The sequence below is a fragment of the Xyrauchen texanus genome, chromosome 46 (assembly GCF_025860055.1).
Source record: "Xyrauchen texanus isolate HMW12.3.18 chromosome 46, RBS_HiC_50CHRs, whole genome shotgun sequence".
Lineage (NCBI taxonomy): Eukaryota > Metazoa > Chordata > Actinopteri > Cypriniformes > Catostomidae > Xyrauchen > Xyrauchen texanus.
In genome coordinates, this window is record NC_068321.1 from 77337 (window position 1) to 95051 (window position 17715).

A 17715-nucleotide genomic window follows, 5' to 3' on the forward strand; every position below is an offset into this window, starting at 1 on the left:
TAATGTGTGCTCTGGCTCTCTTGTGCCCAGAGAAGAACTGTCGTTCGTCAGTGTTTTGTGTGTGCGTTTGACCTTCTACCTAGGTTTTGAACCAGGGATGCACACCAGGCCGACTCGAAGACGCCCCGCGTCCATCTGCGAGGTCACTTCAGATGTAAATCTTGGGCGCGGACGACAAGTGCGCTGATTAATGTTGATAGGCCATTTAACTATCTATATGTTGTGACTTTATGTTCTTTTAGCCAATCAGGAGTAAAATAATGGAATGTACGTCCTTGCAAATGGTATAATTGATGTAAGATTTTGTGTAAGGTACGAGTTGGCTTTCGATCTCCTCGTGAGACTTTGCCGCTGGCTCTACCAATTTCACTGCAAACGTATTCTTCAGTAAATTTTGATTCTTTAATTGAATTTCTCGACTCCTGGTTTTCTTTCTCCATATCTGGTCCGGGTCATAACTATTATACCCCTAACACCCCTAAAGTGTCATATACTCTGGGAGTGATGGAGTGATGATTACTGCTTTTGGAAAAGGTCATTAGGCATTGGTGTATTACTCCCTGCTAATTCAGAGTCTGGGGATGGAGCTTTAACTTCTCTCAAGAGATTATTGGAGAAAGATTTAAACTTGGTATTGGAGGAGGGAGTGTGGGCTAGGATTCTAAAAAACATCAAGTCTGAATCTAGAGATGCAAGGGTGCACCTTGTGCAGTTCAAGATTTTACATAGATTCTATTGGACCCCTCTAGATTGTATAGACTTGGTCTTAAAGACACACACACCTGCTTGTGATGCCAATCAGAAGATGGCGACATGGCCCATGTTTTTCGGGGTATGTTAAGATCCAAAAACTTTGTTTGAAGGTTTAGGGTTCTATGTGTGATGTTTTGGGCACTCAAATTTGACAGACTCTGTATTTTGGGTGATGGGGCTGTCATAAATTTGGGGGATAAACACATTAAAAAATGTAGTTCTTATATTATTATTATCTTATATATTGTGCATTGATCAGGTCTACACTGGATTATTGTAGTATTATTTACAATTCTGCATCACCAACTTTTATTTAAAACAATTCAGCAGGACATGCACAAGCTTTAAGAGTATATTTAAAAGTAATCTTATATTTAGGAGTGGTGCTTTTAGATGATCTCCAATACCTGCATTGCAGGTAGAGATAGGAGAAATGACCTAGTGTTTACGGATATTAAAATTTTATTTGAAAGGACATTCTGAGAATCACCCTGTAATGAAAGTTTTGGACAAATACTGGGAGCATGGAAACAGTAACATTAGAAGTTTTGGATAGACAGCTAAGAATGATGCTCAAACAATGGGTCTTACAGAAACAACAATTAGTCCCACTGTTGTAATACCAAGTATACCTCCCTGGCTAGTCAATATGCCTAGAGTTGATCTCCAACTACAGGATAAATAAAAAAAAGTCACATCTATCTAGATGTATTCAGATGGTTCCAAGAATCCTAACCGTGGTCACACAGCTTCAGCAGTACATATTCAAATTAAAATTCAGCATGAAGAGGAGGACAACTAATAGCCATTGTTTTAGCCCTACTTTGGGTGGAGGAAGTTCAGCCCATGAATGCGGTTATATGTTCTGATTCATACTCAGCCTTAACTAGTCTTGTAACTGGGCAGTCTACATCAAGAAAAGAGATTATTTATGAGATACTTACAAGTTTGCTAAAAATACAGAATATGGAAATAGTGCTAAGTTTCCTGTGTGTATCTGCACATGTGGGAGTCCAAGGAAATTAATAGTTGATGACTTGGCAAAACAAGCAACAAGTTGACATTTATGTACCACTAAGCATGGCAGAGGTTATAGGGAAAATTACGACATTGATGAATACAAAGTGGCAAGAATTATGGGAGGAAGACACAAAGGGGAGACAACCTTACCAATACCTTACCAGTATCCAAAAACAAGTCAGTACTGGGAGAATTGGTCATAATAACAAGAAATACGACACCATAAACACCCATCTACGAATAGGGCACACTGGTTTAAATGATTCATTATCCAGAATAGGAAAACATGTAAAAGGACAATGTAGTCAAATAAAAACTGTTGAGTAAGTGCTCTTGGTATGCACAGCATATAAAAGAGAAAGACATGAGCTTGCAAAGATGCTTAGAACAATAGGTGTAAATAACCTCACATTGCAAAATCCCCAGGACAAACAAAAGTGCACAGTGCTTTATTAAAATATCTCGAAACAACAGGTTTAGATAAAAGGATTTAAATATCACACAAACACACACACACACACACACACACACACACACACACCCACACACATGAGGACATATCATTATGAGGACTCCCCAAAGACATAATGATTTTTATACTGTACGAACTATAGATTCTATCCCCTAATCCTACCCCTAAACCTAACCCTCACAAAAAACGTTCTGCATATTTATATAAAAAAATAAAAAACATAGTTTAAGATGTTTTTTAAGTGATTAAAATTATGGGGACACTAGAAATGTCCACATAAACAACATTTATAGCATAATACCCTTGTAATTACCAGTTTGTACAGATTTTGCTGTTATGGAAAGAAATTGGTACTTTTATTCATGGCATTCAACTGATCACAATGTATAGTCAGGACATTAATAATGTGTAAAATTACTATTACAACTAGATTTTTTTTTCCAGAACTTCCTAAACTACTTCAAAGATTTCTCATCAAAAAATCCTCCACGTGCAGCATTGACAGATTTGCAGATTCTTGGCATTCTAGCTGTCAGTTTGTCCAGATACTCAGGTGACATTTCACCCCACACTTCCTGTAGCACTTGCCATAGATGTGACTGTCTTGTCGGGCACTTCTCATCCACCTTACAGTCTAACTGATCCCACAAAAGCTCACTGGGGTTAAGATCCATAACACTCTTTCCCAATTATCTGTTGTTCAATGTCTGAGTTTCTTTGCACATTCTAACCTTTTCTTTTAGTTTTTCTGTTTCAAAAGTGTCTTTTTCTTTGCAATTCTTCTGAGTCTTCTCTTTACTGTTGTACATTAAACTGGTGTTGAGCGGGTAGAATTCAATGAAGCTGTCAGCGGAGGACATGTGAGGCGTCTATTTCTCAAACTAGAGACTCTGATGTACTTATCCTCTTGTTTAGTTGTACATCTGGGTCTTCCACATCTCTTTCGGTCTGTAGTGTACACCTTTGGATGAAAACATTGTATAGCCTTCATTCCTAAAAACAATGATTGACAGATTGACCTCAAGACATGCCAGTCTATTGCACACTGTGGCAACTCAAAAACATTTATTTAACAAACCAAATATCTTTCAGCTGAGATTCTAGTCCCAAATTAGCAATTTAGCATGAGTACTCAAGAATAAGGTGTTGGAGTGATGGCTGCTGGAAGTGGGGTCTCTCTAGATTTGATCAAAAATGACTTTTTTCAAATAGTGATGGTGCTGTTTTTTACTTCAGTAATGTTCTGACTATACTAGTTAAATGCCACTTTGGTGAATTAAAGTACCAATTTCCTTTTGAAACAACTAAATCTGTACATTATTCCAAACTTTTGGCCACCAGTGTGTGTATATAGATATATTTACATTTATGCATTTGGCAGATACATATATATTTATTTGTCCCTTCCACTCGGCGCTCCCCGCTCCTGTCCTGTTGGTGGCGGTAATGCGCCATGAGCTAGTTCGCCAATCGCCAATGAAATCAGAAGAAGAAGAAGAAAACGAAGAAGAAAAGTGCGTGCCTGTTAGTCACGTGATCGTGACATTAAAGCGGAAATAATGGTCCGCTCTTCATAGACTCACAGTAGATAAAAGGTACGAATAAATACATTTGTATAATTATCATAAAGAGATAACCGCTTAAACTATGTCTAATTAGTCTGTACACTGTTTGGTTGTGTTGTTGTCGACGGTTTTTGTTTAATGTGTCTTTTGTGACGCACGAAGATGTGCGGTTATTCAAACAGCGACATTTATACATAAACGATTGTAAATTATGTTATATGATTATAAACGTTTATTGACTGCAGAAGTAATCTCAGATTGAGTATCTATGTTGTATAAGTCTAGTGCCAAGAATAAATGCGATGTTATAATGAGCCGATTTCGCTGTTAACTGTTTCATGTTTCTACTTCATAGGTTTGTCTTATTACTGTTTGTTGATGTCTGGTTATCTGTAGCAGTGATTGACATGTCAATATCAGAATTTGACTGCTTCTTATTTTATCATGATATAGATTTAGAAGCCATATATTCAGTCTTTACTGATGCCGTTTCAAATGATCTGCCTTGCTTTATTTTGTTTAACTGTTGATAGTTTAAAATATTAGGGTAAAATAATCATGTAATAAACTGTAGTCTCTCTGTGTGTGTGTGTGTGTGTGTGTGTGTGTGTGTGTGTGTGTGTGTGTGTGTGTGTGTGTGAGAGAGAGAGAGAGAGAGCGAGAGAGAGATAGAGAGAGAGAGAGAGAGAGCGCGCGCGCGAGAGAGGTGCTTCAACTGAAAGATCACTGTGTGTTTGAGTCTATGGTTCATGATATTCTCAGTAAATGCAATACATGCCACAGTTTTATTACATCCAATCACAGACATTTACAGTAGCTGAGTGAATATCTGCCTTGAATTACCCTAACTGTGTTCTGACTATGTTGTAACTGTGTGTTTGCGTGTTTCAGGCATAGCTGTGCTGTGATGTGCTGTGAAGATGGCATCTGCCAGTGTGTCTCAGTCTGCCAGCGTTCAGGCCACAGAGAAATCACAGTTGACCTTGAAGGGTAAGAATCCCAGTCTCATCTCATACAGATCATTTATCAGAAGCCCTGTCTCAGCATCACATTTGTGCGAATGACATCCTGATCTGATCAGTTTGATTTGATTTATCAGCTGGTATGACATATCAGAGCTTTGTGTGTTATTGCAGTGTGCTGTGTGTCCTCTAGAGGGGGGTGTGCACTGCATAATAGCTGTAAGATCAGATATGTTTATGTCAGGACACATTCACTTACATTTTCTGAATGTTCATGAGCAGATTAAATGGTTTGACAAAACATGAGATTACTGCAGGAATGAAAATATAAGTGCTTGCATCAGTTTAATAGTTTAATATTAAAGGTTTGTGTTTGTGTGTGTGTACATGTACATATACTTAATTAGGTACCTTTATATCTACTTATTCCTGTGATTATCTAATCAGCCAATCATTTGGCAGCAGTGCAACATATACAATCATGCAAATATGGTTCAAGAATGTTCTCATCAACCATCAGAATGGGGAAACCAATGTGATCTCAGTGATTTAGACTGTGGCATGATTGTTAGGACCAGACAGGCTGGTTTGAGTATTTCTGTAACTGCTGATCTTCTGGGATTTTCACACACAACAGTTTCTAGAGTGTATAGAGAATGGTGCGAAAAACAACCAGTGATGTGGAAGAAAATGCCTTGTTGATGAGAGATGTCATCAGAAAATTGCGAGACTGGTTTGAGCTGACAGAAAGGCTACAGTAACTCCGATAACCGCTCTGTACAATTGTAGTGAGAAAAATACAATCTCAGAATGCACAACATGTCAAACATTGAGGCAGATGGGCTACAACAGTAGAAGACCATGTTGGGTTCAACTTCTGTCAGCCAAGAACAGGAAACAGAGGCTGCTGTGGGTCTATCATTTGTCAGACCAGGTGATGTTTTTCCAATCATCTACTGTCCAGTTTTGGTGAGTCTGTGCCCACTGCAGCCTCAGTTTCCTGTTCTAAGCTGACAGGAGTGGTACCCGGAGGGGTATGCTGTAGCCCATCCGCCTAAATGTTTGATGTGATGGACGTTCAGAAATTCTTTCTGCATAGCACTGTTGTAATGTGTGTTTATTTGGGCTACTGTCACCTTCCTGTCAGCCTGGACCAGTCTGGCCATTCTCCTCTGACCTATGTCATTAACAAGCCATTTTCCACCCACAGTACTGCCGCTCCCTGGATGTTTTTTGTTTTTCGCATCATTCTGTTTACACTCTAGAGACTGTTGTGACTGAATCCCAGAAGATCAGCAGTTACAGAAATACTCAAACCAGCCCGTCTGGCACCAACAATTATGCCACAGTCTAAATCACTGAGATCACATTTTTCCCCATTCTGATGGTTGAGGTGAAAATTAACTGAAGCTTCTGACCCATATTGGCATGATTTTATACATTACACTGCTGCCACACGATTAGCTGAGATAATCGCATGAATAAGTAGATATAAAGGTACCTAATAAAGTGGCCATATTGTAAACACAGTGCCTTAAAAAAGTACTCGGCCCCCAGTGCAGTTTTTTTTAAGATTACAAATTTAAAATATATTAAAGTAGGACTTTTTTCCCCAGTACAAAGTATTATATAATATAATAACAAATAAAAAAAGTCAAAATCTCTTAAAATTAAACAAATAAAACTCAAAACTAAAATTGAAAATAGAATAACTTTTGTAATTACTAGGTTTACCTTGCTCAGGAGCAGAATATTGTCTTATAAACGCATCCAATTTGTTGTTCTAGTCTCAAGTGTTGGAAATTAGTGAATCAGCTGCTTTCAATTACATCATGCGCATAAACCCCTTCCCTCACCACTGGGGGATGTTGTCAACAGATTGTAAATATAAAATGTATTAAAATCGAATAAACCCAGATGTTCAGAAATAATAGAATAAGAAAACTTCTAAATCATTTTACCAAGAGTTGCTTAAACTTCTTGAATTATATAAATCTTAAAATATGTTGTTTAAATCATTTCATAAATGAAATGTTTATTTTCTTAAAAACATGATGACAGACCGCTAGACCACGTGGCACCTGTTACTTTTGGCAGCGCTGTTCAGAATGGGCCAATCACAATCAATTGTTATTTAAAATATATTTATATTTTATAGATACTGCCTTGGCAGATTGAACAAGTATGAATCCTTGCAACTATCAGTTTTAATTAAGAATAACTCTCCAGAGTGAAAAAATGAGTAAAACGTTCTGAGATTTGAATGCAGATCAATGGGGGATTTAGTTTTGTGGGCCGTCTAGCGCCCAATTGTGTAAAGACAGCTTTATGTCTCTCAAAAATAGGTTATTTCTTACAACATTTGGGTCAATATCAAAATACGTTGACAAACATGTCTCTTGACCTTAGTCATGAAAAAGCTTTCAAATATAGAAAATAAAATAAAAGGTATCATTTAATGATATGAAATGGCTTTAATCTCTCAATACAGTATATTTGAAATTGTCCATTACCTGAAAACAATCCTTGTCCTCTTCATCTGGTACAGTACTTCTATGACATGTAAAGTTATTTGTGTATTTATTTTGTATTATTTTAATACAAGCATTAGTACAAGGCTGAATCAGTGTACAAAAAGCTAAACAAAATTGTTAATAATTAATAAGGAATGATTCTTGATTTCATGGCATTGTTGTTATCAATTAAAACCTTTTTTATGTTTAAATTGTTTTATTTTAAATACAAAAAGTTATGGAAAATAATTAAGGTCGAAGTTCAGAGGCTGCTTAAATATGCATACAGTGATTTTTCCCAGCATGTTAAAAAGTTATTCATTCACATTTGAACTAATATTTGGTGTTGTACCCCATTGAACCCTCATTAGTGTTAACTTGCTTTATCGGTGAAAAAATAAAATGAAAAGAACAACAGTTCTCAGTTGTCATTTATGAATAAATATTAATGTCAACATGTTACAAAATGTTTACCCTCAGTGTTTCTAGGCAAAAACTGAACAGGTAAAATCGCTATTTTGTAAGTTTGAAAGGCACATTTTATTTTCTGAATGTCCCATTTGCAGTTAGCGCCAGTTCCTCTCGTAAATCTGTTGTGTGACTTTAGAAAACATGGAACATGGCATATGAGTCATGTGGGCTACTGTTTACAGACACAATTATTCACTTTTGTTGGAAAGTGAAGTGTGTTTTAAGGGAGCACAACAATTTGAATGAATGATGAACCAAGAATTTCTAGTTAAAGATGTTCATTGTTGTACTTGTAATAAGTGCTGTTTTATACAAATGAATGAATTGACTGAATGGTTAAAATATTTGTATTTAAAATAAACAAATAAAGAAAAAGTTTTGCTGACATCTTGAGCATAGTCCTTGAAAACAAGTCAAAATATGCCTAAAGTCCTTGAAATTAACTTTGAAGCATCTGTACGAACCCTGTATTTATTTATATAATGTACATAAACCAATTTGAATGTGATATATGTGGAAAACATGTCTTGTATATTTTAAACTTGCATATATCCTACCCTGTGTAACTGCAATTTTAAGGCCATTTTGAATGTGTTTAAGTAAGAGTCTGTGAAACATGATTTATTTTGAGCTTGTGTGGGTTTGTTTTGATATGGGGTTACAGTATTTAATTTGATTTTCAGGTCATGAAAAAGGTCTTAAAAAGTCTTACATTTGATTTTAAAAACTCTGCAGCAACCCTGCTAGTCTATCTAGAAGTCTGTCTTGAAATCAATATCTATAAATTATCAAGTTTAGCTAGAAAGTACTCATTGTATATCAAACATTTTGTGTGTTTATTCATAAACCCCTCAAGCTAAGCAGCGCAGCAATATGAAATAATTTATCATTACAACTCAACTAGTAAAGCTTGCCAAATAGTGGCTATAGATAGGCCTGTCACAATATCTACTTTGATGGACGATATATTGTCCCAGAAATAATTGTAATAAATTATGTTATTGTCATTTTAAGACCATTTTATGCCACTGATATAATGATAATAAAATAGAATAATAATGCAAGTACACCCTTTCAAAGAGCAATGAACTCTCCCTAATTTGGAATGCCCAATTCCCAATGCGCTCTAAATCCTCATGGAGACATAGTGACTCGCCTCAATCCGGGTTGCGGGGACGAATCTCAGTTGCCTCCATGTCTGAAAAAATCAGTCTGCGCATCTTATCACGAGGCTTGTTGAGCGTGTTACCGTTGAGACCTAGCGCGTGTGGAGGCTGAAGCTATTCTCCTCGGCATCAATGCACAACTCACCACACACCCCACTGAGAGCGAGAGCCACATTATAGCGGCCACGAGGAGGCTATCCCAACGTGACTACTCACCCAAGCAACCGGGCAACTGGTTTCTTATTAAGCCTGACTGGAGTCACTCAGTACACCCTGGATTTTAATTTGCAAGTCTTTACTCGCATAGGACTCAAGATGGCGCCGAGTATGGCTGCTGCGTTGCGAGCTCCGTTACAACACTGCGGTTTATTGTTTGTTTTGTTTACAGTTCTTTGTTTTTTTGTCTTGGATGTTGTCTGCCTTATTGTTTACGACAGACAAACGCTTTTGGACATTAGTTCTACAATCACACATCGAAAACCGGACTTCAAATTCCTTAATGCCGACCCGCTGTTTACAAACACGCCGGCGGAGCCCTTTGTCTGTGCTGCTCGGCCGCGGAAACGCAGAAGGAAAAGAGGAAAACGAGCCGGCGTTCTCATCAGAGTAAGACGTCGTGCAAATCGACCCCGCTACCCAGTATACTACTGGCAAATGTTCAGTCTCTGGACAACAAACTCTGCGAGCTGAGAGCGCGGATCTCTTTCCAACGAGAGACGAGGGACTGCTGCGTTATGTGCCTTACAGAAACCTGGCTGTCTCACGGAGATTCCAGACTCGGCCATCGAAATCACGGGCTTTTCCGTGCACCGAGCGGACAGAGCGAAAGACCTCTCTGGTAAAAGCAGAGGTGGTGGTGTATGTTTTATGATCAACAAATCATGGTGTGATCAGAGGAACGTACATTTCATCAAGTCTTTTGCTCTCCTGATCTGGAATATCTCATGCTTCTGTGTCGACCATTCTGGCTGCCGAGGGAATTCACAGCGGTTATCATCACAGCTGTGTACATCCCCCGCAAGCCGACACAGACCGGGCACTCAGGGAACTGTATGGGTGTATAAGTGAGCAGGAAACCGCGCACCCTGAGGCTGCGTTCATTGTTGCCGGGGACTTTAACAAAGCCAACTTCAAAGCAATCGCCCCAAAATACCACCAACACATAAAGTTCAACACACGAGGGGACGGGTTTTGGATCATTGTTACTCTCCCTTCCGGAAGGCTACAAATCCCTCCACCGCCCCCATTTGGCAAATCGGACCATTCTTCCGTTCTGCTTCTGCCCGCTTACAGGCAGAAACTGAAACAGGAAGCACCCACCCTCAGAACGATCCAGTGCTGGTCGGACCAATCAGACTCTGCGCTACAAGACTGTTTTGATCACGCGGACTGGGAGATGTTCCGGTCCGCCTCTGATGACGACATCGAGGTTTACGCTGACAGCGTAACGTGTTTCATCAGGAAGTGCGTAGAGGACGTTGTTCCGACCAAAACTATACGGATATACCCCAGCCAGAAACCATGGGTTAACGGCGATGTTCGCGCGGACCTCCGCTTTTAATTCTCCTAACACGGAGGAGCGTAAACAAGCCAGTTATGCCCTCCGTAACACTATCAGTGCAGCTAAACGCCAGTACAGGCACAAACTTGAAAGTCAGTTCAACACCACTGACTCCAGAAGTATGTGGCAGGGAATTAACACAATCACGGACTACAAGCGGAATAAAGTCTCCGCCATGAACACCGCTGCATCTCTCCCGGACGAACTTAATACATTTTATGCTCGTTTTGAGGACAGTAACACCGCCCTCGCGGAGAGTGCACTTGCGACTGACGCTACAGAGGTTGATTCACTCTCCGTCTCTGTTGTGGATGTAACCCGATCATTCCGACGGGTGAACATCCGTAAAGCCGCTGGTCCAGACGGCATTCCGGCCGCGTCATCAGAGCGTCGCGCGAATCAACTGGCTGGTGTTTTTACGGACATTTTCAATCTGTCCCTCTCCCTGTCTGTAGTCCCCACATGCTTCAAAACATCAACCATTGTGCCTGTACCGAAGCAAGCTATAATCACATGCTTAAATGACTGGCGTCCTGTTGCTCTGACCCCCATCATCAGCAAATGCTTCGAGAGGTTAATCAGAGATCACATCTGCTCTGTTCTGCCCCCTCTTTGGACCCATTGCAGTTTGCCTACCGCAACAACCGCTCCACTGATGATGCCATTGCATCTACAATACACACTGCTCTCTCCCACCTGGAAAAAGGAACACATATGTGAGAATGCTGTTTGTAGACTACAGCTCAGCATTCAACACCATAGTGCCCTCTAAGCTTGATGAGAAACTCCGGGCTCTGGGCTTAAACAGCTCGCTGTGCAGCTGGATCCTGGATTTCCTGTCAGGCAGACGTCAGGTGGTTAGAATGGGCAGCAACACCTCCTCATCACTGACCCTCAACACTGGAGCCCGCAGGGCTGTGTTCTCAGCCCACTCCTGTATTCCCTGTACACACATGACTGTGTGGCAACACATAGCTCCAATGCCATCATTAAGTTTGCTGACGATACGACGGTGGTAGGTCTGATCACTGACAATGATGAAAGAGCCTACAGAGAGGAGGTGCACACTCTGACACACTGGTGTCAGGAGCACAACCTCTCCCTCAACGTCAGTAAAACCAAGGAGCTTGTTGTGGACTTCAGGAAGAAAGACAGAGAACACAGCCCCATCACCATCAATGGAGCACCGGTGGAGAGAGTCAGCAGCTTCAAGTTCCTCGGTGTCCACATTACTGAGGAACTCACATGGTCCGTCCACACTGAGGCCGTTGTGAAGAAGGCTCACCAGCGCCTCTTCTTCCTGAGACGGCTGAGGAAGTTTGGAATGAACCACCACATCCTCACACGGTTCTACACCAGCACTGTAGAGAGCATCCTGACTGGCTGCATCACCGCCTGGTATGGCAATAGCACCGCGCACAACTGCAAAGCCCTGCAAAGGGTGGTGCGAACTGCCAGGAACATCATCGGAGGTGAGCTTCCCTCCCTCCAGGACATATACACCAGGCGGTGTGTGAAAAAAGCTCGGAGGATCATCAGAGACTCCAGTCACCCAAGTCATGGGCTGTTCTCACTGCTACCATCAGGCAGGCGGTATCGCAGCATCAGGACCCGCACCAGCCGACTACATGATAGCTTTTTCCCCAAGCAATCAGACTGTTGAACTCTTGATCTATCAGGATCAATAATTAGCACTGCACTTTATTCAGCTATAATCTCACACTGGACTGTCAACATATTCTCCTCAATACAACTGCTATATATATATATATATATACACATATATATTTCATATACTCCCACTTATTGTATTGTATATTCTGTTCTATATTCTGCATTGTATATAATTATTGTGTTGTGTAAGTATGTGTACATCTGATTTGTAAATTGTTTTGTGTAAGTATGTGTACATTTGATATGTAAATTGTTTTGTGTAAGTATGTTGTTTATTGTAATTGGTATATGTCTCGTCACTGTCATGACTGCTATGTTGCTCGGAACTGCACACAAGAATTTCACCTACTGTTGCACTTGTGTACATGGTAGTGTGACAATAAAGTGATTTGATTTGATTTGATTTGAGATACCCAGGCTCCGAACTTTTAAATCTTTTTTGTTTTTTTATTTTTATTCCCTTTTCTGCCAATTTGGAATGCCCAATTCCCACTACTTTCTACTTTCTTACTCCGCTTCTGAAACAGTCAATCTGCGCATCTTATCACGTGACTCGTTGTGCATCACACCGCGGAGACTCACAGCATGTGGAGACTCATGCTGCTCTCTGCGATCCACACACAACTTGCCACAAGCCCCAGAGCAAGAACCCCTAATCATGACCACAAGGGGGTTACCTCATGTGAATCTATCCTCCCTTGCAACTGGGCCAATTTGGTTGCTTAGGAGACCTGGCTAGATTCACCCAGCACAAACCTGGATTCAAACTTGTGACTCAATGGGTGGCAGTCAGCGTCAATACTCACTGTACTACCCAGGGCCCCTACTTTTGATTCTTAAGAAATTTCAGACATTGGAATTGGAATAAAAAAAAAAAAAGAATTAAGTCAGGAAGTCCCCTCTCCAACTGCAGTTTTTGTTCACAGCTCAGAAAACTGGATGGGATGGTTATATTTTAGATGAGCTTTTAGGTTAATTGTATCAACACTTTTCATTACCACTGTTTTTAAACAAAGTCGACATACTTGCCCGGGCTCGACATTTAAGCATTGTCATGTGCTTGTCATTCTGTAAAGTAAATTGTTCATTCACTTGTCAGAGTAAAAAGTTACTTGTCCAGAGACAAAAAGAAAGTCTCCATCATCAACATTTACACCTAATAGGGATTAAGAACACAGTGCAGAAAGACGGGAAATCATTACTCACCCTCAAGCCTGTGTGAATGTCTCTCTTCTGAGGAGCACATAATTAGATTTTTGACCGAATGTTGGTCACAGTCACTATTCACTGTCACTGCATCTTTTTTTTTCTCCCATAAAATAAAAGTGGATTGAGACTGAAACCAACATTCTTCCTAGTCAGATGGGTTTGGAACAACATGAAGCCGAGTAATGATGACACTTTACAAGGTTCATTAACATTAGATAATGCATAAGCTATTATGAACTAGCAATGAACAATATTTTACAGCATTTATCAATCTTAGATAATGTTAGTTACTAAAATAAAATACAACTGTTCATTGTTAGTTTATAATACATGAACTAATGTTAACATATACAACTTTTTATTTTAATATATGAAAATGTATTAATATACTGCATGTTGGAATTAATATTAACCAAGATTAATAAATTATATAAAAGTGGTGTTTTTTTGTTAACTGATGTAGTTAATTGGCTTTAACAAATTAAATCTTTTTGTAAAGTGTTACCCAATTTTCATTTTTGGGTAAATAATCGTTTTAAAAGTCATTTCTCACCAGTTGCATAAAAAAAATGTTGAGAGAAACTTGCTGCTAAATCAGTTATGTTGTATATTCAAAACAGAGATGCATATTAAAGATAGATAATGTTTTTATTGTGTGTAAAATTGACTGATTCACATGGTAGAGAAAATACCTCTGATACATACATTAGATGGAGTTCTACAAAGATGAGAGATGTGACGGATGCATACCTCTGTTTTAAGCATTTCTCTTCACTCTGCAGATGGTATTATTACATGAAGCACTTTAGCTATTTCTGCCTTTCTTGCTGTTTTATGAGTGAGCACCACAATGTGACGAGACAAAATTAGATTTTTCCAATGTTGCGCACTTGCCATGAATACAGCTTTGTTGATTATTAACAGGAGCAATAATTTTAACACATTGCTTGCTTATAGAGGCATGGTACAACACCATTCGCATGTCCAATTAACAGGTTAATTCTTGTTTATATATGTAAAATCTAAAGTTCAGTAGATATGCTTTCCTACTGCGTGCTCAGAAGCTGCTGAAATCTGCAGAAGTTAAGGCGAGAGAGAATTCCCCTTATTTTTATTAAAATTGTGCTCTATCCCCGAAATCCCGATGCTATTGAGCCAACATTCATTATTGAGATTTTAATCAGGCTACTTGTCTGGTCGGGCAAGTAAAATTCTCTTTAACTTGCCTGTTAAAAATTTCCAAAATTTGACAAGCGTTAATATGTATAGCCCTGCCTGTTCATGGGCTCTCCTCTTTCAGCTTAAAGCCAAAATGTTCCCACACCAGAACTGTGGAATGCGGCTTTGAAACCAAGTCCATTTATACTTCCAAACTTTCTGGCTGGAATTATGCAGTCGATGGAAAAAACACAGATTAAAACAGCTATTAGCCTTGAGTAACATGTAATCTAGCAATCTATCTGAATTAAAATTCTCAGATGCGGCTGCAACTGATGAATGTATACCAAATTTATGAAAAAAATTATAGACCAAAATTAAATTGGAGATACACTCACCTAAAGGATTATTAGGAACACCTGTTCAATTTCTCACTAATGCAATTATCTAATCAACCAATCACATGGCAGTTGCTTCAATGCATTTAGGGGTGTGGTCCTGGTCAAGACAATCTCCTGAACTCCAAACTGAATGTCAGAATGGGAAAGAAAGGTGATTTAAGCAATTTTGAGCGTGGCATGGTTGTTGGTGCCAGACGGGCCGGTCTGAGTATTTCACAATCTGCTCAGTTACTGGGATTTTCACGCACAATCATTTCTAGGGTTTACAAAGAATGGTGTGGAAAGGGAAAAACATCCAGTATGCGGCAGTCCTGTGGGCGAAAATGCCTTGTTGATGCTAGAGGTCAGAGGAGAAAGGGCCGAATGATTCAAGCTGATAGAAGAGCAACTTTGCCTGAAATAACCACTCGTTACAACCGAGGTATGCAGCAAAGCATTTGTGAAGCCACAACACACACAACCTTGAGGCGGATGGGCTACAACAGCAGAAGACCCCACCGGGTACCACTCATCTCCACTACAAATAGGAAAAAGAGACTACAATTTGCAAGAGCTCACCAAAATTGGACAGTTGAAGACTGGAAAAATGTTGCCTGGTCTGATGAGTCTCGATTTCTGTTGAGACATTCAGATGGTAGAGTCAGAATTTGGCATAAACAGAATGAGAACATGGATCCATCATGCCTTGTTACCACTGTGCAGGCTGCTGGTGGTGGTTTAATGATGTGGGGGATGTTTTCTTGGCACACTTTAGGCCCCTTAGTGCCAAATGGGCATCGTTTAAATGCCACGGCCTACCTGAGCATTGTTTCTGACCATGTCCATCCCTTTATGGCCACCATGTACCCATCCTCTGATGGCTACTTCCAGCAGGATAATGCACCATGTCACAAAGCTCGAATCAATTCAGATTGGTTTCTTGAACATGACAATGAGTTCACTGTACTAAAATGGCCCCCACAGTCACCAGATCTCAACCCAATAGAGCATCTTTGGGATGTGGTGGAACGGGAGCTTCGTGCCCTGGATGTGCATCCCACAAATCTCCATCAACTGCAAGATGCTATCCTATCAATATGGGCCAACATTTCTAAAGAATGCTTTCAGCACCTTGTTGAATCAATGCCACGTAGAATTAAGGCAGTTCTGAAGGTGAAAGGGGGTCAAACACAGTATTAGTATGGTGTTCCTAATAATCCTTTAGGTGAGTGTATATTCCTTGACTCTAGAAATCAGATGAAGAAATAATTTTGATTCTAGCCCTTACTGTTCAGAAGTTATGGCCCAAAAACTTTTGCCTTTGTTATAGTGCCTCCTATTGACCAATCGGGGTAAGAAAATTTGCAAGTTTTGTGACTACTACCATTCTTTAAAGTTTCATGTCTCTAGACCTTACGGTTTGGTCTGCATGGTCACTTTTATGGGAGAATAATAATAATACCACCACCACACTGAGCACTGGGGCCCCCCAGGGCTGTGTGCTCAGTCCAATGCTGTTCACTCTGCTGACTCACGACTGTGCAGCAATGCACAGCTCGAATCACATCATCAAGTTCGCCGATGACATGACCGTGGTGGGTCTCATCAGCAAGAACAACGAGTCAGCATACAGAGAGGAGGTGCAGCGGCTGACGAACTGGTGTAGAGCCAACAACCTGTCCCTGAATGTCGACAAAACAAAAGAGATGGTTGTTGACTTTAGGAGAGCACAAGGTGAACACACTCCGCTGAACATCGACGGCTCCTCTGTGGAGATCGTCAAGAGCACCAAATTCCTTGGTGTTCACCTGGCGGAGAACCTCACCTGGTCCCTCAACACCAGCTCTATCACCAAGAAAGCCCAGCAGCGTCTCTACTTTCTTCGAAGGCTGAGGAAAGCACATCTCCCAACCCCCATCCTCACTACATTCTATAGAGGGACTATTGAGAGCATCCTGAGCAGCTGCATCACTGCCTGGTTTGGGACTTGCACCGTTTCGGACCGCAAAGCCCTGCAGAGGATAGTGAGGACAGCTGAGAAGATCATTGGGGTCTCTCTTCCCTCCATCAAAGACATTTACAAAAAACACTGTATCCATAGAAGCAACCAGCATTGTGGACTGACCCCACACACCCCTCACACAAACTCTTTACCCTCCTCCCGTCTGGCAAGAGGTACCGAAGCATTCGGGCCCTCACGGCCAGACTGTGTAACAGCTTCTTCCCCAAGCCATCAGACTTCTCAATACTCAGAGACTGGTTTGACACACACGTGTCCTGAGTTGCACTTTAATAACTGTCACTTTATAACTGTCTGCTACCTCAATAACTGCTATGTGCATAGAACATTATCTCATAGTATGTTATGTTTACATTTTTAGAAACTGTCATCTTTTTGCACTACTGAGTACTGGTCGGCGCTGCACTGTCTATTGTCCTGTTCATTGTCAGTAATTTGTTGTACTGTCCTGTACTTTTTGCATATGTTTGCACGTGCACTTTATATAGGTATATATAGGTAGTTTATATAGGTATTTTATTTCGTTGTGTAGTCTCATGTGGTCCTATGTTGGTCCTTTGTTGTTTTTATGTAGCACCATGGTCCTGGAGGAACGTTGTCTCGTTTTGCTGTGTACTGTACTAACTGTATATGGTTGAAACGACAATAAAAACCACTTGACTTGACTTGAATAAATATAGCCGCAAGCTGCAATCATCAGGGTCCAAGCACATGAGGAGAGATGACCAAAATAATCAGAATTAACAGAAATTATCCAGTGGATGCCAAATAATATGAATTGACCGAATACA

The 17715-nt window shown here is 40.2% G+C and overlaps 1 protein-coding gene across 2 annotated transcripts in view; it reads left to right on the forward strand.

Annotated features, from left to right (window-relative positions):
* Window positions 1–3748: 3748 nt before the first annotated feature.
* The window catches only part of LOC127637919 (NEDD4-like E3 ubiquitin-protein ligase WWP2), an 86920-nt gene continuing 72953 nt past the window's right edge, over window positions 3749–17715 (forward strand). For both annotated transcript variants that reach the window (XM_052119169.1, XM_052119170.1), the window contains exons 1-2: window positions 3749–3840; window positions 4702–4800. In XM_052119169.1, the coding sequence (XP_051975129.1) occupies window positions 4731–4800 (70 nt within the window). In that variant the 5' untranslated portion in view covers window positions 3749–3840; window positions 4702–4730. The remainder of the gene's footprint in view (window positions 3841–4701; window positions 4801–17715) is intronic.